At 41.2% G+C, this 27,809-nt stretch overlaps 5 protein-coding genes across 13 annotated transcripts in view; 4 read left to right on the top strand and 1 right to left on the bottom strand.

Annotated features, from left to right (window-relative positions):
• The window catches only part of map4k5 (mitogen-activated protein kinase kinase kinase kinase 5), a 37,723-nt gene extending 34,936 nt beyond the window's left edge, over positions 1-2,787 (top strand). For all 6 annotated transcript variants that reach the window (XM_028000175.1, XM_028000174.1, XM_028000180.1 and 3 more), the window contains one exon: positions 1,772-2,787. In XM_028000175.1, coding sequence (XP_027855976.1) covers positions 1,772-1,859 — 88 coding nt within the window. In that variant the 3' untranslated portion in view covers positions 1,860-2,787. The remainder of the gene's footprint in view (positions 1-1,771) is intronic.
• A 2,710-nt stretch (positions 2,788-5,497) lies between these two features.
• On the top strand, positions 5,498-6,899 carry LOC114134437 (serum response factor-binding protein 1-like). Its single transcript, XM_028001063.1, has 2 exons — positions 5,498-5,995; positions 6,819-6,899. The coding sequence occupies exons 1-2, from the start codon at positions 5,588-5,590 to the stop codon at positions 6,897-6,899; spliced, it is 489 nt and encodes a 162-aa protein (XP_027856864.1). The 5' UTR covers positions 5,498-5,587.
• A 1,871-nt stretch (positions 6,900-8,770) lies between these two features.
• cdkl1 (cyclin dependent kinase like 1 (CDC2 related kinase)) lies at positions 8,771-18,244 on the top strand. Of its 3 annotated transcripts, none has more exons than XM_028001149.1 (10): positions 8,771-8,896; positions 9,571-9,824; positions 10,647-10,768; positions 13,987-14,059; positions 14,449-14,539; positions 15,812-16,012; positions 16,348-16,430; positions 16,545-16,601; positions 16,696-16,842; positions 17,754-18,244. In XM_028001149.1, the coding sequence occupies exons 2-10, from the start codon at positions 9,657-9,659 to the stop codon at positions 17,850-17,852; spliced, it is 1,041 nt and encodes a 346-aa protein (XP_027856950.1). In that variant the 5' UTR covers positions 8,771-8,896; positions 9,571-9,656; the 3' UTR covers positions 17,853-18,244. The 3 variants fall into 3 exon arrangements, with proteins under 3 accessions (XP_027856950.1, XP_027856947.1, XP_027856949.1); XM_028001146.1 differs by having other exon boundaries at positions 10,647-10,831; XM_028001148.1 differs by having other exon boundaries at positions 10,647-10,831; positions 16,696-16,886.
• Positions 18,245-18,306: 62 nt separating this feature from the next.
• On the bottom strand, positions 18,307-20,529 carry dmac2l (distal membrane arm assembly component 2 like). Its single transcript, XM_028001150.1, has 5 exons — positions 20,413-20,529; positions 20,207-20,310; positions 19,127-19,335; positions 18,774-18,945; positions 18,307-18,642 (listed from the first exon to the last, which is right to left on the bottom strand). Exons 2-5 carry the CDS (start codon positions 20,299-20,301, stop codon positions 18,528-18,530), a joined length of 591 nt encoding a protein of 196 aa, XP_027856951.1. The 5' UTR covers positions 20,302-20,310; positions 20,413-20,529; the 3' UTR covers positions 18,307-18,527.
• A 51-nt stretch (positions 20,530-20,580) lies between these two features.
• l2hgdh (L-2-hydroxyglutarate dehydrogenase) lies at positions 20,581-26,922 on the top strand. Of its 2 annotated transcripts, XM_028001144.1 has the most exons (10): positions 20,584-20,810; positions 21,919-22,034; positions 22,237-22,388; positions 22,895-23,026; positions 23,746-23,908; positions 23,983-24,017; positions 24,125-24,292; positions 25,560-25,717; positions 25,797-25,928; positions 26,015-26,922. In XM_028001144.1, the coding sequence occupies exons 1-10, from the start codon at positions 20,719-20,721 to the stop codon at positions 26,208-26,210; spliced, it is 1,344 nt and encodes a 447-aa protein (XP_027856945.1). In that variant the 5' UTR covers positions 20,584-20,718; the 3' UTR covers positions 26,211-26,922. The 2 variants fall into 2 exon arrangements, with proteins under 2 accessions (XP_027856946.1, XP_027856945.1); XM_028001145.1 differs by lacking the exon at positions 22,895-23,026 and having other exon boundaries at positions 20,581-20,810.
• Positions 26,923-27,809: the final 887 nt, after the last annotated feature.

Below are 27,809 nucleotides of genomic sequence, written 5' to 3'. Positions count from 1 at the left end.
ATATCTTTTTATCTGCTCCAGCCAAAGCTTCAGGAACAGTGACCTTAATCCTCAGATGTTATCAGTAGGTAGCTGTTCCCAGTTTAATAAGTAAACGAGTTGAATAATCAACTGCTGGCCTCATCAGTCTGCAAATCATTGCTTCATATTCGACGGTCGGGGGAAAATGGGTTTTCAGTATTAATGTGCAACAAAGTCACTTTTGGGAAAAATGTTCTGAGCTTTAGAAGTTAAAGTAAGATGATTTAGTTCCCACCCCAATGCACTGGGTGAAGGTGGATCTCTAAGGGGCGCCGTGGGGTTGCGGCTGGCGCCTAACGAAGCCCGTGGCACCAGAGTCCGCTGCCCAACCCCCCATGTTTTATTCACCGACGCATGGGCACTGCCAGCCTGGTTTATGTGTCTCCACGGCTCTGTAATTTCATCTAATGGAACGGACAGTATAGGCTGCGGCTAAGCTGCTCTCCTGTCACCACGAGACAGATTGTATCTGACGGCGCAGTGACCCCCATCCTGATCTGACATCATACTGTTGCTTAACATGCATGACTGTTGTCTGTACACTGACAGAGTGATACACTCGCCATGTCCTACATGTCTAGTGTTAAGCTGGCAGAGCAGTTCGATTGTCAGAATGCTTTTTTTGGAAGAAAGCCGTCAGATTCGTTCGTGTATCATTTTTGCACCCTGTTTGTAGGTTTATTTTGTAACGTTAAGACAATTTTCATATTTAGTGATTTGATATGTTTCGGACAGCTTAGTTTCTACTGTTTGCCTTAGTTGATTCACCTGCCGCTTGTCTTAGGAAGGTGGAAACGCAACATTTGTGTCCTTCCTGTTGCAGTGTGGAAGCTTGAGGGATGAAAGAAACATTCAAGGGAAAGAGGAAACAACATGAAACTATCTAGTGACTGCTAACCTGTAGTAGTTGTAATATAATTTGACTTAAAACAATTTACAAACATTAAGATCAATTAAGGCAATTCATATTAGCAGAGATGCATAGATCAGAATTTTCATATTGATTTCTGATGTATAACTTTGACCTGCAGGTACAGTTTTTTGTCGACTCTATTTTGTCTTTTTTTTCTTCTTCTTTTGCTCTTTGTTGTTTTGTTGTTTTTCCTTCTAATTCACGTAAAGCACTTTGAATTGTCTTGTTGCTGAAAATGTGCGACATACATAGAATTACCTTCAGAACTAACACAAGGACACCGTTTAAAATATATTTTTGTCTTGTATCACATTCATTGTTTTAAAGTGGGACATGTGTATTGATGAACATTTGCATGAAAATACTTGAGATTATAACCAAGCGGCTAATTTCCATCCTAGTCCCATTAGTAGGTTGATGTGTTAGATGTTTAATAATAATGAGAAAAAGCAGTCTCAGACTGTTAGGGTTAGGAACTCTCAAAAAACTTTTCAAAAAGGAGAGAAAATGTTTGCAAGTTGTCATATGTAAAGATTCAATAATTTTCCATTTAAATTGAATAGCGTTGGCATAACAGCACTAAAAATAGTCGTACACTGTCAAGCTACGCTACAATAAACAGGCTAATCATAGTAGTAGAAAAATTAGCCTGCAACAGTTTTAGCATGCTGAACAGATCAATGTGTTTTGTTTGGTTAAATAAATAGTTTCTGTTCCGCTGATCATTGTAATCTAAGACTGCAGTGCATTTAGATGAAGTTGAAATGTTCACAGTTAGCTTTAACACTTCTTTCTTTTCACGTCCTCTCTCTCTCTCTCTGCCTGTGTCTCCATCAGGGTGGTGGTTCTGGAGAGCCGGCCGACCGACAACCCGTCGGCTTTGAGCAACCTTTACATCTTGGCAGGTCACGAGAACAGTTACTGATCCCCCGACCAGACAACAGGTCGATCTTAGAAAAGCGAATAACGTTCCACAGTTTTTGGGAGGTTTTGGACCTTTTTTAAAGGGAAGCGGATAACCGGGGAGCTTTTGTTGACGATAAACCGCTGGTCAGTGCAAAAGGAGCCTCTTCAGCGTGGATCCATGCGCAGCCTTAACACCAGCAGGGACGTTCACCGTAGCACACATCTCAACGCAAGACCGCGTGGAGATGGACAGAGACAAACCAAGCTCAGACGAACCTTGTTACAGTACCCAGCAGTTTTCTCACTTCTCTAGCACTGTGAACAAGCCGTCTCGAGGTATTGCTGACGGAAGTGCCATTTAAAAATTCACACACGTTGCGATTGTATTAGAAACAGTGGGAGATTAAATCGTTTCTGTCTTTTTAACTTGTCACACATAATCATAGCTGGTGACAGACGCCAGAAGGCTCAGGAGGGGATTTTACAGTCTGACCTAACGGACCACTTTTATAGAAACCCTTGAGCCTTGTGGGTTATTTAAGCAATATTTATTAACCTCATCTTCATTCATTGGGAATGTCAGGTTTACGGACTGTCAGAGTTTTACGCCGCAGCAGGATTAACTACCTAGTGATCAGTTCCTGATTAGCTGTGGGTTATTTTTTATCTGATGTGTAATGTAGTTGCATTTCCTGCTCTGCTGCATTTTTAGAACTTGGATAAAATGTACATGTTTGTTTTTTTTTTTTTTTGCCTTCACTCTCTTCTTTTATAGACCTTTTACTTCTCTTTACTTGCACCATTTAAGCACTTTTGTACATTTTTTTTATTTAAAACAAAATGACAAACTGAGGGACAGTGCTTGGTTTTATTAACATCTCTGCATTCCCTTCGCAAAATGTTTAATATGTACTTTTTGTAATAAAAAAAGCTTTTAACATGGTAAAGCGAGTTGTGGGTTTTCTTATTGTGACGGGAGATCGGAGGAGTGGAAAAGCTGGAGATTCTTCTGGGAGGAGAGAAAACAAGTGAGTATTTGTTTACATCATTTCCCCTTTTTAGGTCATCCCTTCTGACTAATTGGTCCCGGTGTGATGGAGCTGCTTTTTCCTGTCTGCTACCAGATAGATGATGTCACTCCTCACCTTAGAAGTAAACCTAAAAACTAACCATCACTAAATTAATATACTTCAGTTGGGAGTTTTTGTTACTTGGAGTGAAATATATCCATGAATGTGATGATCTCGGGTATGGAAAAGCTTTTTATTCCCCTGTCTCAGCAGGTGGAGTCCTCTGTTGCCATAGAAACTAAGCTTGACGAGCCATAAATGTGTCAAAAGTACTGGCTGGTAAGGGTCTGAACCAGAAGTCGGGTGATGGCACCTTCAAAATAAAAGCCGAGCAGCAGGAGAGCCACCAGCTTGTTAACCAGGCAGATTGAGGTCAGAACGGTTTGACCTTTTCTAGCTCTCATGTTTCATTCAGTGCATTTTTTAAAATAGGTGTTCACATTAAGATGGAGTTTAGGTCTTTCAAAGACAGTGAAAATGCATACATATATACTTTATTCTTTCTTTATCTTTACTCCAGACATAAAAGGTCCATAATGAAGGGATTAAAAAAACACAGAAAGATAAGATATAAGGCATATAAAGTTAGAAAAAATATATATATATAGTTACAAGATTACATTTTATATAAAATATAACATTTTAAATAAACTGCTTGATTTAGCAGCCCCTCTTTAACATTACACATTTCTGCTCTTTATATGCTCTAATTGACTGATGAATACAGACAGGATCAACTTGCTCCCGCAGAATGGCAGCCAGCGCAGTTAGCCAGAGGTTGATCAATCCCAGGTGAGGCTCAGCTCGCTGCTGCCTCACCGGCTTCGCTTCCGAGCATTTGAATGGGGAAATTGCAAAAATTCAGCGATTTTGAAGAAAAAAAGAATCAGAATTTGTTAAACTAAATAAAAAAATATATATGTATCTCTGCCTCCCCTGAACGCACGTTACTGATATATTTATATGCATGTAAACATATGTATGCAAATATTTATATTACCTCAACATTAACAAAGACACATATGAACATTTCCCTGTTCATCCAGGAAATAGTGGACAGCAGGGAGAGCCTGACTAAAACCACCCAGATGTCGGTCAACATCTGGGTCTTATTTTGAGTCTCCGCTTATTTCCAAGTCCAAATGAGCAACTTCACGTTCAAAAACAAGCCCAAAAAACCGCAACCCGCGACTCATTAGGTTTGCTAGCAACGTTAGAAAAAAACAAGCCCAAAGTCACTTATAATAATCGGACTTGACAGAAACTCAAAATAGTTCCTGATTTTCCAGCAACAAAATGCGCATCTCCCTCCTCCCTCCATTGTTTAAGTTTCTGATCAGCTGATAAATGTCGCGTAGAAACGGCGGTCGCTCCCCAAGACGCGCAGAGGAAATAAAATTACATTACTAAAGAAAATAGTAACGCACAGTGATTTGGATAAGTAACTTTAATCTGATTACTGGATTTGGAAGAGTAACGCGTTAGATTACTCGTTACTGGGGGAAAAAAGTGGTCAGATGAGACAAAGTGACGAGGTAGCGCAGATCCTCAGAACACTTGCAAGCCGATTACGTCATAGCTCTGCACGTATTCTTGTGCTGATGCGTCATAGTTTGTGATGTCACTAGCGCTTTGTTGTGTAACAGGTATATAACTCCTGTTGGTAAAATTCTACCTCATTCTGAGTTACTACAAGAAGAAGAGGATCTGCGTTCAGCAAAATGGCTCCCAAAGATTTGATAAGAGAAGATCTCCAAGTCTTAGTGGAAGACAATGTAATTCCTGCAATAGAGGAATATTACCACCAAGTCCGGTGGGAAGACTGGGAGGATCTGACAACAGGATACGAGTACATCAAAGAGAACACTAAATATCTCTTGAAATACCTGACGACCGTGTTTCAAGATGCAGTATCGGACCTGATTGAGTACCAGAAGTTCTCATATGAAGACTTGAAAGTTAAATTTGGAAATCTGATTTCTCAGGCCTTCGTCTGGGCTATGGGCTTTGATGACACCGTTGAAGAGGAGTGCACGGAGATAATAAACATGCTTTTCTTAAAGCATGTTGTTTCGATGGTGACACCTCCGTTGGACGATGAAGACCCCATCGAGTGGCTGAAGGTGGAGCTAGAATTTAGTTCTCTCCTGAATCCTGTCATCTGGTTCGTCCAGAAACTGTTTTCTATCAGGAAGTCATTCGAGGCATACCAAAAAGACGGCGTACGGCTTTTTGTTAAGTCGTTGATGTCTAAAGGAATCAGGGAGTCAAAGACACCCTGGTGTCTTAGCTTCTTGAGGGACACTCAGGATCGTATTGTCGATAAAATCTGTGCTGAATTTGAGGGACGGCTGTACAATATCCAGCGGAAATGGATTCCTGCCTTGAGCAAGAAAGTTTTTAGTGATCTCACTAAAAACTTTGAGTGTTCTGCTGGATGGACGCTGTCCTTCATGGAGCACGAGGCAGTCGACGATGTGATAGTGTCATGTCTTGAAAGGCACCTGATAAAACGGCAGGAAAAAAGGGGCAGCTTTATTAAAAGGATTTTTTCTAGCGCTGCTAAAAGCTTGAGAAACTATTTCTCTAAGTGAGATTCCTCTCTGTGCCTCCATCGGTCACGGACCCATGATGCCTCTCTGTGGTTCCGTCAATTCTGGCCCAAAGATGCCTCCACATGCAACATCCGTTTCCAGCGACAAGGTCCCTTAGCCCTCCGCTAGTCCCAGAGCCTCCAGCTGTGGAGCCTCCAGCTGTGGAGCCTCCAGCAGTGGAGCCTCCGGCTGTGGAGCCTCCGGCTGTGAAGCCTCCGGCTGTGGAGCCTCCGGCTGTGGAGCCTCCAGCTGTGGAGCCATCAGCTGTTGAGCCTCCAGCTGTGGAGCCTCCGGCTGTGGAGCCTCCAGCCGTCGAGCCTCCAGCAGTGGAGCCTCCGGCTGTGGAGCCTCCGGCTGTGGAGCCTCCAGCTGTGGAGCCTCCAGCTGTGGAGCCTCCAGCAGTGGAGCCTCCGGCTGTGGAGCCTCCGGCTGTGGAGCCTCCGGCTGTGGAGCCTCCAGCCGTCGAGCCTCCAGCAGTGGAGCCTCCAGCTGTTGAGCCTCCAGCTGTGGAGCCTCCAGCTGTGGAGCCTCCAGCTGTGGAGCCTCCAGCTGTTGAGCCTCCAGCTGTGGAGCCTCCAGCTGTTGAGCCTCCAGCTGTGGAGCCTCCAGCTGTTGAGCCTCCAGCTGTGGAGCCTCCAGCTGTGGAGCCTCCAGCTGTGGAGCCTCCAGCTGTGGAGCCTCCAGCTGTGGAGCCTCCAGCTGTGAAGCCTCCAGCTGTGGAGCCTCCAGCCGTCGAGCCTCCAGCTGTGGAGCCTCCAGCTGTTGAGCCTCCAGCTGTTGAGCCTCCAGCTGTTGAGCCTCCAGCTGTTGAGCCTCCAGCTGTGGAGCCTCCAGCTGTTGAGCCTCCAGCTGTGGAGCCTCCAGCTGTGGAGCCTCCAGCTGTGGAGCCTCCAGCTGTTGAGCCTCCAGCTGTGGAGCCTCCAGCTGTGGAGCCTCCAGCTGTGGAGCCTCCAGCTGTCAGGATACACCCTGGATTTATTTATGATAACAGGATTTTTGCCGTTTGGAGCTTGTGGATTCCTGGCTTATCGACAAATTTATGACGGACTTGGCCGAACTAGCAAACACTCAGACTGTTGGTGTGGACAGAGAGGCAAGTTGGATGTGAGTCTTGCTGAGGACTCAAAACTCACTAACAGGATGGAATCGATCTTGGAGAAGTTGCTAGTTTCGGCTCAGTGGAACGACCAAACTAATTTGGATAATTTTGAACTGAGATGCATCGCAGAGACTTTAGGTAAGATTGAAATCTATAATCTACCCGACCTAAAACTTTCTGTATCTGAATTTTCTTTTCCCGTGTTGCTTTGGAAGGGCTGCATGTTTCCAATCTCCTTGAAGAAATGTAAACATAACGCTCCTTCCCACCTCACCCCTCCTGCCATGGCCCTGTGACGTCTTTGTTTTGCCCTTTGTTTTGTCTGAATGTTACCATTTGCCCTAATGCGTCCTTTCCTCTTTTTTATTTTATTTTGTTAGAAACTGTGTAGTACTCACTGTTAACCCAGAAAAGGATTAATTTAGTTTATTAGTAATATTAGAAATTGTGGAGTACGCACTATTTAGATCAATATTATATAGGCGAGAAATGGAATCAGAATCAGAATAACTACAAACTACGACTCCTGTTCTCCCAACCCAGAATTAGACCAGAGGATATTTAGTAACCTGAACAGGATCAACTAGTTTACATCCTTCAGATCAACATTAGATTCTTTTTCTTCTTTTGCTCTTTCCTTCGGTTTGTTTCCTTTTAAATCCTGTAAAGCACTTTGTATTATTGCCTTGTTGCTGAAAATGTGCTATTTAAATAAAATTACCTTTACCTTCAGCTGGCGAGCCTCCGGCATTTATACAATTATTATTACTTATTGTTTAAAAAGAGCTGCACAGAGATTGCATGTTCTCCCTGTGCATGGTGGTTTCTCTCCGGGTACTCCGGCTTCCTCCCACAGTACAAAAACATCACTGTTAAGTAAATTGGTCTCTCTAAATTCTCCCTAGGTTTCAGTGTGTTCACCACCACTGGAGATAAGCACCAGCATCACTCGTGACCCCTGTAGGGATAAACGTGTAAAATAGTGGATGGATGGATTATGTAAAAAGTTCACGTGTTTCAGGAACTAAATTGTTTCCCCCACAAAACCTGCTAAGCCTGGTGGTTGGGACACTCGGCAGTCATTCATTCAGCGGCCCGCCGAGTTTTTAGGTTAAAAAATGTTTAAAGTTGACAGGAAATTTGAAAATATCACTTGATGGTTGTGTGTCATTAACAGACTAGTAGATTAATACGTGAACACCAACTATAAAGTCTTAAAAAGGTTCTGATTAAAAAACACTAAAAAAAATAAACAGTGCTAAGCCTGGTGGCCCGCCAGGCTTATAAAACACTGGGGGAAACCTTGATATTATATTAATTATATACAGACTCACATTTTAAGCCTTATTTGTGTTAATTATATCATCTTACAGCTAATGGAAAGAAGACATTTAAGAACATAATTTTGTCAGACCGATTTAAAAAAACAACTTTTAATACAGAACTGTGGGCTTAATGAAAAATATATTCAATGCATGCTCAAAGGTTATTAACTTTTCTTTAAAATTTCTTTACTCCCCTTTGTCCCCGAGCCTCCAGGTTCTGCTTTTCGGCCCTGTGTTTGTATGAACGATCATTCCTCAACCTCAGCGCGTTAACCGGTGAGTTCCCTACAAGTGAAGGATATAAAGCAGCTACGACTGAGCCGACAGTGGCAGCAGCTGCAAAACGTTGGAGCAAACACAGCAGCAGCATCGTCTTTGATCGGACGCTGCTGACCGTGGTCACACGTTGACCCCTCACTCTTGTATCGTACTTGAAAATCCAATGATCAGTTAACAGATTTGATCAATTTATGGAGTAAAATATTATATTCTGTGTATTTTCTTTTAAATAAAAAAGGCTGTCTCATTTTGACAAAGCATTGCCAAGCTCCAATCTCTGTGCATTAACAAGGTTCAGATACAAAATGTTAAATTGTTGCTTCGCCTCCTGTTTAACTGTAAATCTGAATGAGCTTTCCACCAAAAAAATAAAATAAATAAAATAAACATAAAGTTCATTGTTTTGACCTTCCCCAGATGATTTGTGACAAACAGAGCTTCAGGGAGCCCGTCCCCGTCATTCATATGCGTCTTTAAGAACCTGCTGCTGCTGCTTGTCAAGCCCAGTGCTCGTGGGGAGGGTATTTTATTTTGAAAATCTTGACCGGAAGAGGAGTAAATTATTTCTGACTTGAGGCTTTAAATACATCCCCCTGTGGCAGCTGTGGGATAGTTGATCTGCGGTTGTTCTTCCTCCAGGTTCCTTGCAGGGGGGAAGCAGAGGAGCCTGAATAAACATCTGCAAACCAGTAAGTGTTGCTTTAATCTGGAAAAAAGTAAGCATTTCCTGTTGATATTGTCACAGAAATGTATGCTTTTTTCCCCTAATATTCTGGATGGTTACACTTTTCCATCCTATATGAAATCACTTTTTTTTTTCTAGGTATACAAAAAATGTAGATATTTGCACCCTTTTTTTCTTCTTTTTTTAAAATATTATTATTATTTTTAAACTGTCCTATTTTCTGATTTGAAGTGCATTGTTTTGATTGCTGGTTCTCTCTGCTTGTTTTCTTTCTCTGCAGCCCCCAAGGGAAATAACCCGACACACTTTGCATTGCAAATGTTTCCTTACGCAATCCAACTGTTAGGAGAACCGTATAATGTTCTCCGGAGTTTAGAAGGTGACCTGAAGCATTTAGGTCTCTACAGAGAAGCCTTAACACACTGTTAGGTAACAGGCAGGCATGCTTACGCTCGGTGATGGGTCTAAATCGTTTATTTATTTTTTTTGTCCAATCAGATCCGTTTTGCACGTTAACCTGCGTGTGATGCAGAGATACAAAAGTGTCCATAAACGTAAACTTAGTTCTGTTTGGGGATTGCGCTTTAGTGCTACAAAAGCACCCGGAAGGTCAGATTACTCTCACTCTCGCTCTCTGTTTTCCCTCCGAGTGCCAAACCTTTCCCTCTTGTTTTCCAGCTGCAGAGGGAGCTCCCGCCTCCCTGCATGCAAAGGGCGGAGGGTGAGCAGTGCGCCTTTGTTTGTTGGCCCGACTTCGGACGAGGATGGAGAAGTACGAGAAGATGGGGAAGATCGGCGAGGGATCGTACGGCGTCGTCTTCAAGTGCAGAAACAGGGACACCGGGCAGATCGTCGCCATCAAGAAGTTCGTGGAGTCCGAGGACGATCCCGTCATCAAAAAGATCGCGCTGAGGGAGATCAGGATGCTCAAGGTGAAAACAGACTGCATCACAAGCGACCTGAATAAGGCAAAAAATAATTTTTTAAAAAAAAGAAGAATGAAAAAAGGTTAACTCATTTTGATGGATGATAAATTGTCCCAGAAATGATCATGATTGCAGTAAACAATAATGTTCTTTTGAGACCGTTCTCAAGTAATATAATTGTAAGGGCATAATAACGCAAGAGCTCATTCTCAAAGGTCAACACACCTTCGTTTCTCACAAATATTTTTAAATATCCAAAACAAATGAACAGAACAACTGAAACAACAAATGAAATTAATTCTGAAGTCTCTGTAAGCAAAACTGTCCTTCAAAATAAGGGCTTGTTGAGACCAAAGCAGCAGACTGAAGACAGACGACAGAAACGATTAATCACGTAATAGGAAGTTATTTAGTTTGTTTTAATCCATCATGCGATGAATCGATTTATTGCTCATTGCAACAGATCTAGGTTTAATTGCCTGATGAAGATTATTTTTATGGAATCAAAAATCATCCAAGGGCCTTGTGTGCAACAATACAAACTGAACTCTATTGTAAGAAAATAAAAATAAAAAAGTCTGCTTTGCAGCGAACAAAAGACACGTTTGGGCATTCGCCGGTGTTTTAATTAGTCATGCAGAGGGCGGTGGGGGTCTTTGGTGGTCTGCCGGACACCAGGATCTCATAAATAGGTTGTCGGGGGCAACGGCATGTTTACGAGCTCCCGTTTACTGCCTGGATGAGCGCAGACTCCGCCGTCAGCCCGGGGCTCTCCGGTCAGCTTTCTCCTGACTGAAACGTCGGTGTTCTGTCTTTGTATTTGCTCAGCAACTGAAGCACGCCAACCTGGTGAATCTGATGGAAGTGTTCAGACGGAAGCGGAAGCTGCACCTGGTGTTTGAGTACTGCGACCACACCGTCCTGGACGAGCTGGACCGCCACCCGACCGGGTGGGTGTGTGTGTCTCCTCACTGCGCAGATTGTCGTAAACAGAAGCTCATGAGTTCACTGTGGTTTGTTCATTTTGACAGATTTTTTTTCTTATGCCGCGCTCTGGAACAGTGTTCATCCCCCTTTTAACATTTATCTCTTTATAGTCTTAAACTCCTCTGTATGTTATGTCCTAAAGCAACACAGGGTGCCACACATTTGTGGTAAACGGGCTTCAATATTTTGTTTTCCAAATGCAAATGACAAAATTGTTGGATTAATAAGTATTCAGCGTCCCTCAGTAGAAACCCCATCACAGCTGCCAGTCGTTTGGGTTTCGTCTCTACCAGCTTTGCACGTCTACAAACGTAGTTTTTCCTGTTATAAAATTATTCTTTTTACGAAACAGCTCTGTGAAATCACCTGAAGAGTACCTGGGAGTAGCAATCTTTAAGTCTTTGTGGATTTTTGATATTTTGTGGTGATCATAAAAGTGACAATTATAAGAAAGAAAAAAAACAATTTACAACTTCTTTTTAAGGCAACACTGTTCTTAAAATACATGCCCCGTTTTAAAGCAGGCTTCTTCAGGACACCAGTTACATAAAGTGGTGTGATTTCTATTACATTTAATCATATTTTCCAGTTTATTGATATGTATTGATGGGCTTGTGAAAGAAAAAGTGGAGAAAATTTGTAAAATTAACAATCTTGACAATAGACACAGCTTTTTGGAGTTTCAAACCTCACTAACTGGAACTTATTATTGTCAAAATAATAACAATTCTTATAACATAAAAAAAACAAACAAAAAAAACTGGTCTACCCTGATGAAGGAGAATGAAGCTCCAACTTTAAAAACGTGTTCATTTGTACCAAGTAACTGAATGAAGCTTAATAAATTAACTTTGATGAAGTTAATCTGATCATTTGTGACCAGTTGGATTAAGTTGGATTACCTGTTTGACTTTTCAGTGTGTAAACAGTTGTAAAAGTATTATTTTTATCATGAACCAATAATAATACAGAAGGAAAAGTCATCCCGGTGGTCCATTAAAGGTGATTAACTTCACATCATAGACAATTTAAAATGGGTTATAATTGTTTCTGCAACGCTTCTATTAAAGGACTTTATTTTTGAAATGATTATTTAGAGAGCGATCACACCAAGACAGGCGCCTCAGCTCATGATCAAGGGATGGAGAAAGGCAACTCCAGGAGTTCAGAGTTCATGTTTTCGTTGCCATCTACAGTCCTGAGCTGGACATAAACGCAACGAGTCGCAACTTGACGCCAAAAATGAAACCAAAACAAAGTTATCTGAAAAACGTTGTGGTTTCCATCACTAACACATGTCGGCGTCCACCCTGCCCTGTTTTGATGAGCGGCGCTCTCGTCTCCACGGAGACGGGCCGGTCCTCTCCGGCACGCTGACCTCGACACTCGCTTGGAGTCTCCTATTAGCAGGGAGCGTCCCGGCCGTCTCCTTCCTCCCCTCTGCCACCATGCATCTACACAAAAGACGAGACGGGAGAGAAAGGGCGGGGATTATAATTGATCGACACGCCCGAGGCTCGAAATTAGCCATTTCCACGGCAACGGTGATCGATGGCGACCCCTGAGCCAACAAAGGCTCGGCGCTGAGCATCGAGGCTCTCTGTGGAAACAGGAGGTCCGTTGTTCACTGTCGTCCACTAGAGGGGGGGACACATGTCTTCACGTTAAGAGGGAGAGCGCAGAACCGGTGCTGGTTTAGTTACTTAACGGGTTAAATATCAGATTGAAACCGATTTAGAGAACTTTGGAAAAGTATTCATGACGCTTCGACTTCTCACTCTTTAGTTTATCCACATTGGTTACAGCGGCGCACACATCACATGACTTGCATCGCCGGAGCAGTTTTTAGAAATAAAATAAGACAAACACACAAAAAAAAAGGACATGATGTTGAATTAACTGAAGTTTAATACATTCAGTTTACAGCCAGGAACTCGCGTTACCTGCCGTTTACTAAAATATTGTTTTATCTGTCCTTTTAATGTTTTTACTGTCATTAAATATAACATCAGTCGACATTCAATTCCAGAGCTGCACACCACAGCTGTCTAAAGGCATCTATGGTAAGATGTTATTTGAAGGGGTGCGCATGAGACTGTCATAAACAGGAGCCTTTATGAATGTGTATGTTGTCACAAAGTATCTTTTGGTAAATTATTACACTTTTAATGCAAAGGTGCACTAAGAGTTGCATTAGAAGTCCATTAAAAGTGTCATTATTTACAGTAGCAAACATTCATATAGACTCCTTCATGTTCATAAAAGGTGTTGTCAGTCTTATATAAATAAATAAATAAAGTGTTACCACATCTATTTTTAATAGCTTAACTAGTAAAATGAAAATGTGTATTTTGACTAAGCTACATATTTTGAAATAAAATTACAGATGTTCTTGTATAAACAATATTTATGAAAAACACAATTAAAGGAATTAACAGAAATTACTTGCTGGATTTTTCTAACACTTGCAGCGTAATGACGGCGACGCATTAATGCGAGCTGCTCTGTTTTGAGTTGAGCTTTCTTGCTCCACAAAACATAATATGAGCCAAAAGCAAAAATGCTAACACACCGTCCCCATGATCAAACATGGTGGTGGCACGGTCGTGCTGAAAGGATTTCTTTTTTCTTCAGCAGGAACTGAGAAGCCGGTTACAGTTAATGAGAGGGATGCCACTAAACGCAGGTCCAACCTGCATTTAGAAAATATGTTTATGTGTCAGAATGGCTCAGTCAAAGTCCAGAGCTGAATCCAGCAAAGAATCTTTGCGAGGCTTAAAAACAAATGTCCGTGTCAAGATGTGCAAAGATGCACCTTAAAAAACGTACAGCTGAAGTTGCACTCAAATGTGATTCTACAGACTATTGAGTGAAGGAGATTGAATTGAAATGCAGGCCACACTTTTCAGATTTCTCTTTTTTGCCATTTTTCACTTTTTATACTTTACCACTTATTATTATTAGTATTTTTTTTAATTTTTTTTTTTTTTTTTTACCACTCAGGCTGGTGATTGTAACGTGACAAAAAAAACCCAAAACGTGACAAGGTTTATGCAGGGCTTTACTTACCACATGTTCCCTCGTGTTTAATTTGATTTCAATAATCATAACTCGACACGCACGCTTTCTGGAGAGCGTGCAGACCGAGCTGACGCTTCCGTGTTTGGTTTTTTCCCCACAGCGTCCCGGAGCATCTGGCCAGGAGTATAACCTGGCAGACTCTCCAAGCCGTCGACTTCTGCCACAAACAGAAGGTGAGTGAGCGCTCCGCGTTTTCTTCCCTCCCTGTGCAGTTCGTCCTGCAGGCTTGTTTTTTTTTTGTGTGTTTTTTTTTTTTTTTTCCCAAATTCCTCCCCGCCTCTGCTCCTCTGCTTTATGGCTCCTTTTTTAAAGCCAGGATTCCTTCCCCTTGGCTAAGCAGCAGTTAATGTGTCGCCTAGACGCAACAAAACGCTGCACGGGCCCCCCCGACACGACGGGGTCCCATAAAGCCCAGAAAGCACCTCAGACGTTTCTCTCGCAGCTCCTTTATTCCCTGTGGTGCATCTTTGGGTTGTAAATCGTAATTAATTGGAAGCAGTTTTTTTGTGTGTTTCTTTTTAAAGACTGTGTAGTGATGCCGCTGCTGTTTGCGTCGTTGCAGTGCATTCACAGAGACGTGAAGCCGGAGAACATCCTCATCACCAAACACCAAGTCATCAAACTCTGTGACTTCGGCTTTGCCAGGATTCTCAGTGAGTTTTTTAAAAAGAAATATTTTTTTGTTTTTGCAGCAGCTGGTAAATTGTCGATGCTGCCACTTAGTGGCGGTTCAACAAACTTTGATGTCGATCTGCAGCGACTACAGTAGACAGTCAAGTCGGTGAGATATTTCTTCCTACGACAGAAGTGATGTTCACTTATGTCTTAACTCAGATTTCTATTTTTAATTTAATTTTACTTTTTTTTCCCTTCAAAAATAGTATTTACATGCAGGGCTCGTGTTTGAAACCTTTGAAAATGCTCCCATTTCTAGTCGGTGTTTTAAGATTTGGAAAGTTTCTCGGCTTTCTGTCTGCACGGTTTTGTAATAAAGTGCAACGTTTTGTTTGACAAGATAAATTTGGAAAGTGTCATTTTGCAGTTGAAAACGCATATTTTCATTCACTAAACAGAAAGAGAGAAATGTGTTTTTTTCCCCCCCTCGTAGTCTGAAGTGAAATTGAAATAAACGTTTCTCGTTTTAGGTCAGCTAGATTCACCAGAAACTATTTCTACTTGTTCAATGCCAGAAAACTTTTCTCAGAGAACATTTCTTAGATTTTTATTTTTTAAATGACTTTCTTTGTATATTATGCTTTATCATTTCATTTGAGCAGGAAGCTCATTTACATTTTGACGATTTCTTTGGATTACTTACAAGTAAAGAATACGAATTACTCCTAGTGGCTCAATGACTTATTGATGTGTGTAATTGATATAAAGTTCAGGTTATATTTTCTACATTAAACAACGTTTTTGAAATCGGAGGATTTTTTTTGTTGTTGTTCTTGTTGTTAAATTAACGTTTTATTCTCAGACCAGTCAGGTGTATACGGTGTGTGTGAGAGACATTTCTTTATATTCTATACAAAGAAATATTTTTAGCTGAATTTGTCCCTGCAGTAGAATGCATAATATTATCACTAGATATTAATAACACTATTAAATTATATTATATGATTGTCATTTGAAACTGAATGTTTTTAATTCCCCTCAAACTGTCACAGCATGTCTTTGTTTTAATCCTATTGTATAAAACTGAGGGCATTAAGTCAAATTAGTTACATACTAAGTTAAGTAGCACGAAATGTTCTTGCTACTTGTTAAATTGAATATCCTTCTAAAAACAACCTCTAATCAGCGCCTCTAGATTGTTAATGTTGAACAAATTCAGACGCATTTTTCTCTTTTCTTTCTCATTAACTCTTCCTTACGATGACTCTCTCTCTCTCTCTCTGTGTGTGTGTGTGTGTGTGTTTTTCCAGCGGGGCCGTGTGACTACTACACAGACTACGTGGCGACCCGCTGGTACCGGGCCCCAGAGCTCCTGGTGGGGGACACACAGTACGGTCCCCCGGTGGACGTGTGGGCGATCGGCTGTGTGTTTGCCGAGCTGCTCTCGGGGATTCCTCTGTGGCCCGGCAAGTCCGACATGGACCAGCTGTACCTGATCCGGAAGACTCTGGGTGAGACCCGTCCGCTGCCGGCCCGAACCCGACAGGGGAGCGTTGGCTTCAAATGAACTTTCAATACCCTCTTAATAGATTTTTGATATAAGTTTTTTTATTTTTATTTAAAACCATGATTTTATTTGAGAACCTGAAAAGGCAGCAGTTGGATGATGGAAATTTTCTTCTTCTGATAGCCAAAGTTTCCTTTTGATGGGCATTTAAATTGCAAATTTTGACTGGTGAATATTGCAAAACAAAATGTCAATGGCTGCAATAAATCCACTTTTCCCTCCCTTTTTTTGTGCAGAAACACTTCTTCGTTGTCCTGAGAACTTTCTTTCTTCCCGCAGGAGATCTGATCGCTCGACATCAGCAGGTTTTCAGCAACAACCAGTTCTTCTGTGGCGTTTCCATCCCGGAGCCTCCAGAGATGGTGAGGGGCTCGATCTCCCTGCATCGCATGTTCCTTTTAGTTTTCAAAACGTTTATCCAGAAACAATCGGATCTAAGTTTCACCGATTTGCATCGTCACGCTTGGTTTTTGTAGGAACCTTTGGAGCAAAAGTATCCAAATCTCTCGCATCAAACTCTGAGCCTCATGAAGGTAAGAACGCCGCTCTTAAAACTCAAAGTCACTTCCTGTTTTGGAAACCGCGGCCCCCAGTTGTGTGTCATTTTTTCACGCATTCATCCCGCAGAGCTGTTTGAGAATGGATCCGTCTGAGCGGCTGACCTGTGAGCAGCTCCTGCGGCATCCCTACTTCGACTGCATGAGAGAAAAGAGCGAGAGCACGACTCGAGAGCACAAGAGGACGCGTTTGCCTCGGAGACACCTGCCCCCCGGGGTGAGCGGCACGGATGAGTTTCACACCAGTTACTGTGAGAAATGGTGGGAAGATGCTCTCATTCAATCTTTCTGGACATTTTGTCAGGATTCATTTATTTAGTTTTTGTCTATAAACAGTTTGCAGTTTTGAAGATTTTTTTTTTTTCTTTCATAGAGAAGCGGGCGAAGTTATTTGTTAAAAAGTTAATCTGTGCAAAAAAAAAATATTTCTAACCTTTAAACTTTTAACTAACATTTTGTGACATGCCGAACACACCGTCCTGAGAGTGGAACCTCTCTGTTCCACCGGTGGCAGAGTCATGCTGTGGGAACAGTTGAGGGAACGGATGTTGATGTGAATCTACGGCCCGACTGGATTTGCTGGGGTTTTTTCCATCTCTAGATGCGCAAAACTGGTTTACATTTTTCCAATATTTGCAGCTTTATTGGCACTAAAATGTGATTCCACAGTTCTAAAAAAAAAAAAACTTCAATCACACAACACCAACATTTCCAAAACTGGATTTAGCATGGTTTTCTAATCTTTCCGTGATGAAGATACTGTATTTAAGTCTGTTTTTATTTCATTATTATGATTTTTAATATTTTAAAGCATTGACCATCAGGCCACTTTTAGCCACTTTTATATTTATTGCATGTTAAGTTTTCTGTTTGGCAAAAAAAAAAAAAGGCTGATTCACTTCACTGTAACCAAATCTACTAATGTTATAAATGAAACTGGTTGAGCACTTAGAATGCTCAAATAATAAAGAAATAGAAATTTTAACTTTTGCCCATAATTTGACAAAAGATGGAAAGGTTTGAATACTTTTGCAAGGCACCACGTGTGTGTGTGTATATATATATATATATATATAAATTACTGATAAATCATTAATTACTTCTAAAATCGTACTATTTTCTTTCCAGTATTTGCCACAGCTGACCAGCAGCAGCATCTTTCCCGCTCTGGACAATAAGAAATACTACAACCTGCGCAAGTTCAACTACCACCTCCCAAACATCTAAACACGACGATCCTGATCCGAAGCGACGCCGGACGCCCGCGTTTTCTGAGCCGCTCAGGAAATGAAGCAGAATCTTAAAGACTGTAGTTTCCATCCATAAAAAAACAACAACAACCGATTCAGCAACTTTTTAACCATATTTTCTCCTCACAAAGCGTGCCGGCTGTCTCTTACTGATTCTATGCACTTTACCCAGCGCGTTCAGTCGGACGTGTTGGTTCATGTATGCTTCGCCAGACTTTTAAGCTGATATTTTTAGACAAAGGGGAGCGCTGCGCTGCTCTTGCTTGTTGTTAGCTGACTGAGGGTTAAACTACACTCTACTGCCTTGCCCAGTTTGCCAAAATGTTTTTTTTTTTTTTTAAATAATACAATGGACTGTATTAAAGTGAGTTTTTGGTTTTAAGATTATTTCTTTTAGTAAGTTATGATGAAGGGGAGAAAAAAAAACTTTATTCAGTTCTACAAACAATATTTATTGACACACAGCTGCAACCATTCCTATTACAAGCATTCATTAGTTCTCATTCTCCATCGTCTGCATCGACAAAATGCCAAAGTATTCAACATAAGATATTACAAATGACAAAGTCCTAAACGTTTTCACAAGGATAAGCTGATTAACTTTAAATAAACTTGTAAATAATGTGTGAGGAGTGCCTGAACTGCTCTGGAATCAGTCCAGGTCCAGCGCTACGTCCAGACGTGGAAGCGCCTTCTGGAGCCTCTCGACTGTGACGTGCCTGTCTTTGATTCCTGGAAGATCACTCAGAAACAGATACTCCAAGTTCCTGAAGGGAAGTAAGAGGTCGTTAATCGCTTCTGTGTTACTGCTTTTATTCAGCAATTTAATAAATAAAATCAAATACATCTTTGCAAGTGATTTTAGAGTTTAAAAAAAATAGCCTCCTAAGCCACGAACTTGAGTCTGTGGAGAGCAACAAGGCCCTTGTCGGTCACGTTTCCACATGACACCACCTCCATCATGTAGAGGCTGGCCTGCAGGTTCTCTATCGAACTCAGCCGTTCCAGGCAGACGTCTTCGATGTAGATACACTTGTTGAATTTAATTTCCTCCACATATTTCAAGCCATCTAAGCGAAGAGAAAAGACTGTTGTAACAAAAGCGCATAACAGTTAAGTAGATCTACCAACAGCAAACCGAGTGTTGCTTTTCTGTTGTACAAAGTACGCAGAGCAAAAAGCTTTAAAGGAAACTGAATTGAGTAACGGATGAGTTGAAAGGAGACGGAGCGGATCGCTCTCTGGACCGACCCAGGTAGTCGAACCCTCTGTACATGATGCAGGATTCTGTGGCGTCGATTGCCTGGATCTTGTGTCTGCCGAGGGGCCCCGTTGGGAGTCCGTTGTAGTCGTGATGCCAGCGGTCGAAACCTTCGAACCGCACTTTGGCACCACATCTCAGCAGCCACTCTGCTGCAGCTCGGTCCGGACCAATCGCTTTGATCCGCTCATAGTCCACCCTGAACAGGAATAAATAAAAGAGCCAATGTATAACGCATTCTGATCGCATGAAGTCAGACATGTTTTGGGAAGACAACTGAGGTTCCAGCAAGAATAGGCCATTTAAAAATAACATTTTTAAAAAAGACCTAATTTGATTTATAAAATTGGTTTGGATTTAAGATTAAATCAAAAATGCAGCCAGTGTCCAAGAAAAAAATGACATCAGAAGCACTAAAGAACACCAAACCACTTTAAAAAGTAGCAATAAATAAATAAAATAAAAATGGCTGTCTCTTTTCATGCACATTTAGAAAAATGTCAGTTCTTCACTTATTCACCATATTGCAACTATCAGTATGCATATCAGTTGTAACATTGTACTAATTGTAACTACTTTATTGTTTTAGTACATTCCATACAAAAAGGCAGAACACTTTCAGAGGTCTACAAATTAATTTGCAACCATGGTTAAGATGTTTAAAAATCCTTAAAATTGTTTTCTTCACTGCTGTGCTATTTCACGATTAAAGATTTTGAAAAATCCAAATTTTAATGGGAATCATTTTAAGATTTTTTTTAAAAAAAAATAGCATTTATGTATTAGCAAAAATAACTTGGCACTATTATGCTACGGCAAGCTATGTTTTTTCTAAATCAATTTCAGCCATTGGCCTATCGTGCCACCACACAAACAGTAAAGAAGGTAAAAAAAAAAAATTATATATATAATAATAAAAAAATCACTAAAGCCCACTGTTAAAATGTAAAAGCTGCAACAAAAAGTGGCACCTGCGAATATTTTAGGTCAAAATAACCTTTGAATGTTTTTGCATTGCATCAGGATAACAGCATATTTGTCTACTATATTTCTTGGTATAACTCTGTTACCTGTTAAAAACAGCATTGAGCCAGCCCCAGAAGTGTCTGCGGCTCCCCTCCCTCTGCTTTAACACGGACTCCACTGTCCGCGACAACAGCCCCATAACTGTGAGCTGCAAATTAAACACAAAGTTTAACCATTTTTAGGTCTCCGGTTGCTTTAAAATAGCGGAACAAGGAGGAGAAACTATAACTCCGTTTCAAGTGTCTCTCACCTGTCCTCCAAAAGCGCAAACTGCTGTTTACGGTTTGAGCGCCTCCATTTCTGTAACTCTTGACCTCACGCTGTAACAAAAAACGTGCCCTCCTATTGGCTAGACGCATCTACGTCAGTAGTCTGGCGGACGAACCCCGCCGAGGGCGTGGCTACGTCTTGGGGTTGCCTCACGGGACGCACGGCAGCGACATAAACGGCTAGCTGCGAAAACAAAAGAACAACACAGAGACAGAGATTTCAGAAAGTCTGTCCGCCCGCCGCGCCATGAAGGAAAAACTGTGAGCTTCCTTTCAAAGTACCAACAATGATGAGAACCCGGAGCGGCGGGGCTTTAAATGCAGTTTGTGCAGTGCAGCCGAAGCTGCTAAAGGGCATTGCAAGCAGACGGCTCCACAGGTAAGACTGACAGAGAGGAGAGGCGTTCACAAGAGAAGGCTCGTTTTTCCTGAGAATGTTATAAGAAAAGCAAATAAGGCTGAACGTGTAGCATTTCATTGATGGTACTTAAAGATTTCTGAGATTTTTAGGTTTCTGATTTCTGTGTAAAGTTTTGTGCGCGCTTGTTTTAAACCAAAAACCTGTGAGCATGTTTGAACTGTGCATTACAGTCTGTCTTTAAACTTTTATTTGTATGCATATAAAGCTATGTGCAAACTATATTCCTCCTTCCAACAAAAAATCTAGATATTCCTCAGCTGCTTTAATGAAACTTTCATTAACTACTATGACGTTTATGTAAACATCATAAATCAACTTCCTTAAGGGATACCACCTAGAGGTCAGATTACATCACAGATAACATTCAGTTTCAGTACTTGCAACCAAACAACCTTCGAAGAGCTCAGACTGTTTCTGTAGTTTCTTAAAAAGCATCTTAGACACAAAAATCTTGCAAAATTTCCTTGAAACGTTGTCACTGTTTAGCTTGTTATTTAAAGAGTTAATGAATGATCATGCTGTCTTTTTTTAATGTGCATTCACCTCGCTATGCCGCTTTAAATGAGTCCTGCAAAAAAATGTTGAACTTCTTCCATGTTTAAGCTACAACCTTTCACGTATTTCAATGGGATTTTATGTCAAAAATTGTCCACCGTTGTAAAAATTCTTTCACATGCTCGTCCAAAATCGCCCAAGCTCTCTCCGATTGAATGGTGGGCATCATTTGGCATCCTTCCCATGGTTCTCAATTTGATTTGGGTCTGGGCTTTGACTGGGCCATTTTATCATATTATTAATAATACACCATATTGGCTCTGGCTGGATGTTCAGGGTGGCTGTGCTGCCTTACGGTGAACCAGATCTTTGGCAGCCAGGAGTAAGTTTTCTGTTCCGTCTTATCGGCTCTGAAGACCTTCCTTGACGCTTCAAAGGTCTCTCGGTTATAAAGCCAAGCTCAGTTTGACATTGAAACACCGAGTCAAATATTAGGCTCCGCTATGTTTTTTTCCTCCTGTGGCCCAGTTAAGGTCCGGTCGGAGTTTGAACAGCTGCCTGTGTTTTTCAGCACATACGATGTGGCCGTTGTTGGTGCTGGCATTGTGGGCCTGGCCTCAGCCAGAGAGCTAATTCAAAGACATCCGGCGCTCACCTTCGTCCTGCTGGAGAAAGAGAAAGAACTTGGTAGGCTGGGTTTTTAATGTTCTTTTTTTATTATTATTAATAAAATGAAAATATGCAATGATTTCAGTTTCACCACTTGGGTTATTCTTCAAAGCCACGATATATTCTGCAAGGCAGAGGCAAAGAAACGCAGGAAATGCATAAAACCGATCAATATTTGTGCCACCGCGAACAATATCTGTAAATTTTCTCGTCCTACCAGCTGCGCACCAGAGTGGGCACAACAGTGGAGTCATCCACAGTGGGATCTACTACACGCCGGGCTCGCTGAAGGCTCGGCTGTGTGTACGAGGAGCAACGTTGGCATACCAGTACTGCGAGAAGAAAGGGATTCCTTATAAACGATGTGGAAAGGTGGGTTATATTTTGACCTGTTTGTTTTAGATGATGTCCATAGCTAAACATGTGTAACAGAAACACGACTACATGTCTTTTTAGATTAAGTTTTAACCACGTGGGGTCTTTTTGTAGGTGCTACGATCATCCAACTTTAGGATTTAAAGAAAAACAAAAATAAAATGTGGATGCTCAAATTTCAATTCCATTAATTGTGAGTTTTACTCCAATCTCCACATGGTCAAAATGACACACAGAGGCTAAAGTATAAGTTATATATTTGTATCTTTATGTGCAATTTTGACCCTGTGATGATGTTCACTAAACTTGTGCACCCAACTCTTGTTCTCAAAACCTACTGAACTCTTTACTTTTTATCACCCCGCTCAATAAAAAACACTTTTCATTGGCATCAAGATTCCAAAATTAATTTTAGTTATGCTGCTGGTGAGTAGATGTAACCTTATGTAGATCTTAATTGTTAAGCGTTTAACTAACGGAACGTCTCCCACCCCCTCCAACAGCTAATCGTGGCTGTAGAGCAGGAAGAAATTCCCAGACTGAAAGCTCTGTACGAACGCGGCTTGAAGAACAAAGTGCGCGACCTCAGCGTTGTCGACGCCAAGGGGATCCGAGAGCGAGAGCCGTACTGCCGGGTAAAAATGTTTGAGTTTTTTGTTGTTTTGCATAAATGTGAATTTATACAAAATTAACTTTTTTCACTTTTTGTACTTCCATTTGGGTTTCCACTGCTTCTAAAAACAGAACAAGTGCTTAAAGAAAGAAACAAACAAAAAACACCCAAATGTTTTTAGCTCTGGAATGTGTCATCAGAGTCACTGACTTACCATCCAGAAACCACTTGCAGCATTCTTGCAGCTTGTGTAGGAGGCTCCACTTCTGCTTTTCAAAGATGTACGGTTGTATAATTGCGCATCTGTTTGCAGCCATTTTCACGTGTGAGTGTAAACATTGAGTCGGGGGCATGGCCAGCAGCAAATTATTTGGATTTGAAGTGACAGGAGCCCCTAAAAGAAGCTAACTCTGAAAGAACTGACCAGACTAAGACCTTCTTATCTAAGAGTGATTTTGTGCAAACCTCCCCCAAAAAAACAGATGTAATGAATTCATATAGGCCATAGACATATCCTAACCTGTTCAAGGGAGCTTAATAGGTCACCTTTAAATTTAGGAAAACACAGAAAGGAAGAGCCCTGCGACAGACTGGTGAACTGTCCAGGGTGACCCCGCCTCTCGCCCGGAACGTTAGCTGGAGATAGACACCAGCACCTCCCGACCCCACTAGGGACAGTGTAAGGAAAATGGATGGATGGACATAAAGGAAGAGGCTAACTTCATAATGCCACTTCTTCAGGGGATAATGGCTTTGGATTCACCCTACACCGGCATCGTTGACTGGCGGATGGTGGCCCTCGGGTACGGCAGAGACTTTGAGGAGGCAGGCGGCGCCGTGGTCACCGAGTTTGAGGTCAGTGACATGTCCGTGGTCAAAGAGAGCCCAGCCGGGAGCCCCGACGGTAAGAAGCAGAGAAAATAAATCTATCTTTAAAAAAAACTATGTTTGCATTTTCATCTTTTTCTCTCTTGTCAGGAATGAAACATCCCATTGCAATAAGAAATAAAAAGGTAGGACCTACTCAAGTTACAGAAAAGCTTCCAAACATTTTCATTTCGTTCTGCTATTCCTTAGTTTTTTTTTGTTGTTGTTTTTTTTACCGCATCCTTTGTGACAGGGCGACGAAGTGCGGTGCCGTTACGTCCTGACCTGCGGAGGCCTCTACTCGGACCGGCTGTCGCAGATTTCTGGATGCAGCACGGAACCGAGGATCGTTCCCTTCAGAGGAGATTACCTGGTGCTGAAACCAGAGAAGCACTACCTGGTCAGAGGAAACATCTACCCTGTGAGTCTGCTGAAGGCCTGGACACAGTAGCTGTGTTTCCACAGGAATCTTTCCTGTTGTTGTTACTACGGCAACAAGGGTCTAGGGTGAATAAAAATCCTCACCGTTTTTTCTTCTTTTTTTTTTAATGCTATTTTCAAATACTCTACTCACAAGTCATATATTCTGTTAAAATAAAACAATACAGCAGGAGAGATTAGTATTTGTTTTTAAAAAAGTAAATAAATATTGAAACCGTTTTACTGATCATGTTCATAAACCAGTATTTTACAGCGGTTACATTCAAACGTAACATTTGTCTTGTCTGCTATTCGTCTGTGTGCCTGGAATGGATTTCTCTTGATAATCCTCTCCAGGCTGCAGTTCTCCCTGGTGCTGCCTTCTTTTACCACACTTTTTCCTTCCTCTCAATTTTCCGTTGATGTGCTTGGATACAAAACTCTGTGCAGTAATGAGCTTTATTACAGTTTTCTCATTTTCTGAGACACTGAATTTTGGGTTTTCAATGTCTGCGAGCCATAATCATCAAAATTACAAGAAACATAGGCTTAGATGATTTTAATGTTTCTAATGAGTTTCTCTTTCTGAGGAACTCAGAAACTCTTTTTATTGTGTAAAAGTGCAACATTATTTAATCCACTATTACACAATATTCCTTTTTTTTTTTTTAGATGTACTAGTATGTTTATAAATGAGAGAACTGCAGCATCTGAGTCCTGTTTTTAGATACTTTGAGGGAAACTTAAATTCTAATTTAGATTCCTCTTTTTAAGAAAAATCCCGAGCAGTAAAAATATAAATAACAATAAAATATTGAAATAATCCTTGCTTAAAAGTGGGACTTATTTAAGAGTTGAAAAAACTTATTTACAGTACACTTAGATTTAGGGAAAAAAAGGAAGTTTAGTATGTGGGGAATCTTTAACTTTTGAAATGACTGTAAGTGAGCTTCAGTAGTCTTTTAAAGACCAAATTGCCTACCGATCTGCGTATCGGTGTATAAATGTGTGTGTGTTTGTGAGTGCGACTGGGTGAATGTGACTCTAGTGTACAGCGCTTTGAGTGGTCAAAATGACTGGAAAAGCGCTATATAAGTTCAGTCCATTTACCATTTAGATGACCTTGATTCAAGCATCTTAAGGGTGATTAGGCAAAAAAAAAACAGTCATAACAGATGAAATAGTTTACAAAGCCGTTCTACTTTAAAAGTACACGTTTTCAGTCTGTTAGGGATGTTTTATCTTGAACTAACTCGCGTCTCATTCAGGTTCCCGACCCTCGATTCCCGTTCCTCGGAGTTCACTTCACGCCGCGGATGGACGGCGGCGTTTGGCTCGGCCCCAACGCAGTGCTCGCATTTAAAAGGGAGGGCTACCACCTGTACGACTTCGACGCCCGGGATTTTGCAGACGCACTCTCCTTCAGGTAATCTGTTGAGCTTTTCTTGGAGGACTGCAGCAGCTACTAATGATGTTTTTTGTTTTTGTTCGTTTTGCGCGTACAGAGGCCTTCAGAAGCTCGTGCTGAGGAATGTAACTTATGGACTCGGGGAAATGTACAGAGGAGTTTTCCTTGGTGCGCAGATTAAAATTCTGCAGAAGTATATCCCCGAACTCTCTCTAAGCGACGTGCTCAGGTAGTGGAAATTTTTACATTATATGCTTGTTGTATTCCCATGATTTATTTATGTTTTTTCTGCGCTAACCCACTGATCCTGTCCAGAGGTCCGACGGGAGTCCGAGCTCAGGCCCTCGACCGCGACGGGAACCTGGTGGATGACTTCGTCTTCGACGGCGGCGTCGGAGATTTGGGCAGTCGGGTGCTCCACGTGCGCAACGCCCCCTCTCCGGCAGCTACCTCCTCCCTCGCCATCGGCGAAATGATTGCGGATGAGGTGGAGAGTCGCTTCACGCTGTAGACGCTCGTGGCGATCGGCGTGACGAAACTGGAGGGGGGGGGGGAACGGAGAAATCCAGCCACAAATTGAAACTTTCTGAGCCTTTTGAGTTAACGCCAGGCCTTTCATTTGACTCCTTTTTTTTTTTTTAAAGACTTTTATCACTGAAGTGCTGAAACGGGCTACAAACATGTTTACTCTTTCACATCCATGTAGAAACTCATCTTTACCCTCTGCACAACCTTCTGGAGACATGAAATTAGAAACAATTTTCTAACTTTTAAATGAATTTGTTTAGCACCTTACCTTGTAGGTCTTAAACAGAATGTGGACATAAATTAGGTGTTTCTACTAGTTGAATTGTGGTGCTGAGATTCTTTTTGTTTTTGTTTTTTTAAAGCTTTTGGGTATGTTTGAATAATCATTCATCTCCGGAAATACATTTGTCTGCACAAAAATGCACAATCTGTGGGGAAAAGGACGTTTTTTTTTTTCTTTCTTTGTTTTAAGTTGGTTTTAGATTCGACTTTATATCGAATCTATAAATTGCTCTTTGTGGTCATTTTCTGTCGTTTGAAACTGTGACCTCTTTTTTTTTTTTTTGATAAGTCGCCTCAGTGAATTCAACCACTGCTGTAACTAATGTACACAAATCTCTCTGTGTTATTTAATTTTATATACTAATAAATGAATACATGAGTATTTTTTACAGGAAATAAATATTTGGATTGAATGTGCATGCATGTTTGCACCTTTTTAAAGTGCGGCGTCATTGACATGGTAATAATGTGGCACTAATGAAATATACAAAATTCAAAAGGAATATCCTCAAAAGTTTAACTTAATGCAAAGTTTTAAATAGGGAGACGGAAGAAAATGCTAATTCTCTGTGTTTTTTGCAGTTGAGATTACAAGAAAATAGCTAATCAGTTAGCATTGGTTAGCATTTTGGCAGAGGATTTAGTTTAACGTAGATTTTCTTTTGTTTTGTTGATGTACAAATGCGCCCATTTTAAAATAAGTACAGTATTCTGCTTATATTGCCTTTCAATAGATAATTTTTTTTTCAGTTTGAACTCACCACTTTAGCTTACTGAACTCTGTTTCTGACTAGTAGGCATTGTGGTTTTTTTTTTTCTTGCTTTCTTTTTCTGGTGTTGACTTGAATGATGACAGCGATCATCCAATAAGCCTAGTTGACTTTTCAGGAGTCGTTAAAAGTCAGAGGAAGCTTCAGGTGATGCAGCAGCTCTGCAGGAAACGGATCTGGGAACTTGTAAATCATCCCGGTTTAAACCTTCTACCAGTCTGTCCTGGTCGTATTCACAAACCTCTTCCATTTCTTTAATTGTTGCCATGTTTTCCTGAAGTCCATGCAGAGTCTTCTCACACAGCGGGTTTGCTCCAGTCATGCAGAACACAAGGAAATGGCTTTTGAAAATGGAATTTGGTTTAGAAATATCAGAATAAACCTGATTAGCAGAGGAAAAAATGCAAATGAACCTACCCAACAGATTGGTTGCCTTGTGTGATGTCACCAGAAGGCATATATGTGTGTGTGGCAGATTTTACTATGGTTAAATAAATAATTATGCAATAAATAAAAGTACAATAATGATA

This window comes from Xiphophorus couchianus, chromosome 19, assembly GCF_001444195.1.
Source record: "Xiphophorus couchianus chromosome 19, X_couchianus-1.0, whole genome shotgun sequence".
Classification (NCBI taxonomy): Eukaryota; Metazoa; Chordata; class Actinopteri; order Cyprinodontiformes; family Poeciliidae; genus Xiphophorus; species Xiphophorus couchianus.
This window is presented reverse-complemented; position numbering and strand designations above follow the sequence as displayed.

Coding starts and splice junctions, on each gene's coding strand:
- LOC114134437 (XM_028001063.1), top strand. CDS start 5,588: ATGCAACATCCGTTTCCAGCGACAAGGTCCCTTAGCCCTCCGCTAGTC. Junction 5,996..6,818: donor CAGCAGTGGAGCCTCCAGCT/GTTGAGCCTCCA, acceptor TTGCTTTGGAAG/GGCTGCATGTTTCCAATCTC.
- cdkl1 (XM_028001146.1), top strand. CDS start 9,657: ATGGAGAAGTACGAGAAGATGGGGAAGATCGGCGAGGGATCGTACGGC. Junction 16,431..16,544: donor TCCCGGAGCCTCCAGAGATG/GTGAGGGGCTCG, acceptor TGGTTTTTGTAG/GAACCTTTGGAGCAAAAGTA. Junction 16,843..17,753: donor GGAGACACCTGCCCCCCGGG/GTGAGCGGCACG, acceptor TTTTCTTTCCAG/TATTTGCCACAGCTGACCAG.
- dmac2l (XM_028001150.1), bottom strand. CDS start 20,301: ATGGGGCTGTTGTCGCGGACAGTGGAGTCCGTGTTAAAGCAGAGGGAG. Junction 19,336..20,206: donor CTCAATGCTGTTTTTAACAG/GTAACAGAGTTA, acceptor ATTCCTGTTCAG/GGTGGACTATGAGCGGATCA. Junction 18,946..19,126: donor CAGAGGGTTCGACTACCTGG/GTCGGTCCAGAG, acceptor CTCTTCGCTTAG/ATGGCTTGAAATATGTGGAG.
- l2hgdh (XM_028001144.1), top strand. CDS start 20,719: ATGATGAGAACCCGGAGCGGCGGGGCTTTAAATGCAGTTTGTGCAGTG. Junction 22,035..22,236: donor GGAGAAAGAGAAAGAACTTG/GTAGGCTGGGTT, acceptor TCGTCCTACCAG/CTGCGCACCAGAGTGGGCAC. Junction 24,293..25,559: donor TCAGAGGAAACATCTACCCT/GTGAGTCTGCTG, acceptor CGTCTCATTCAG/GTTCCCGACCCTCGATTCCC.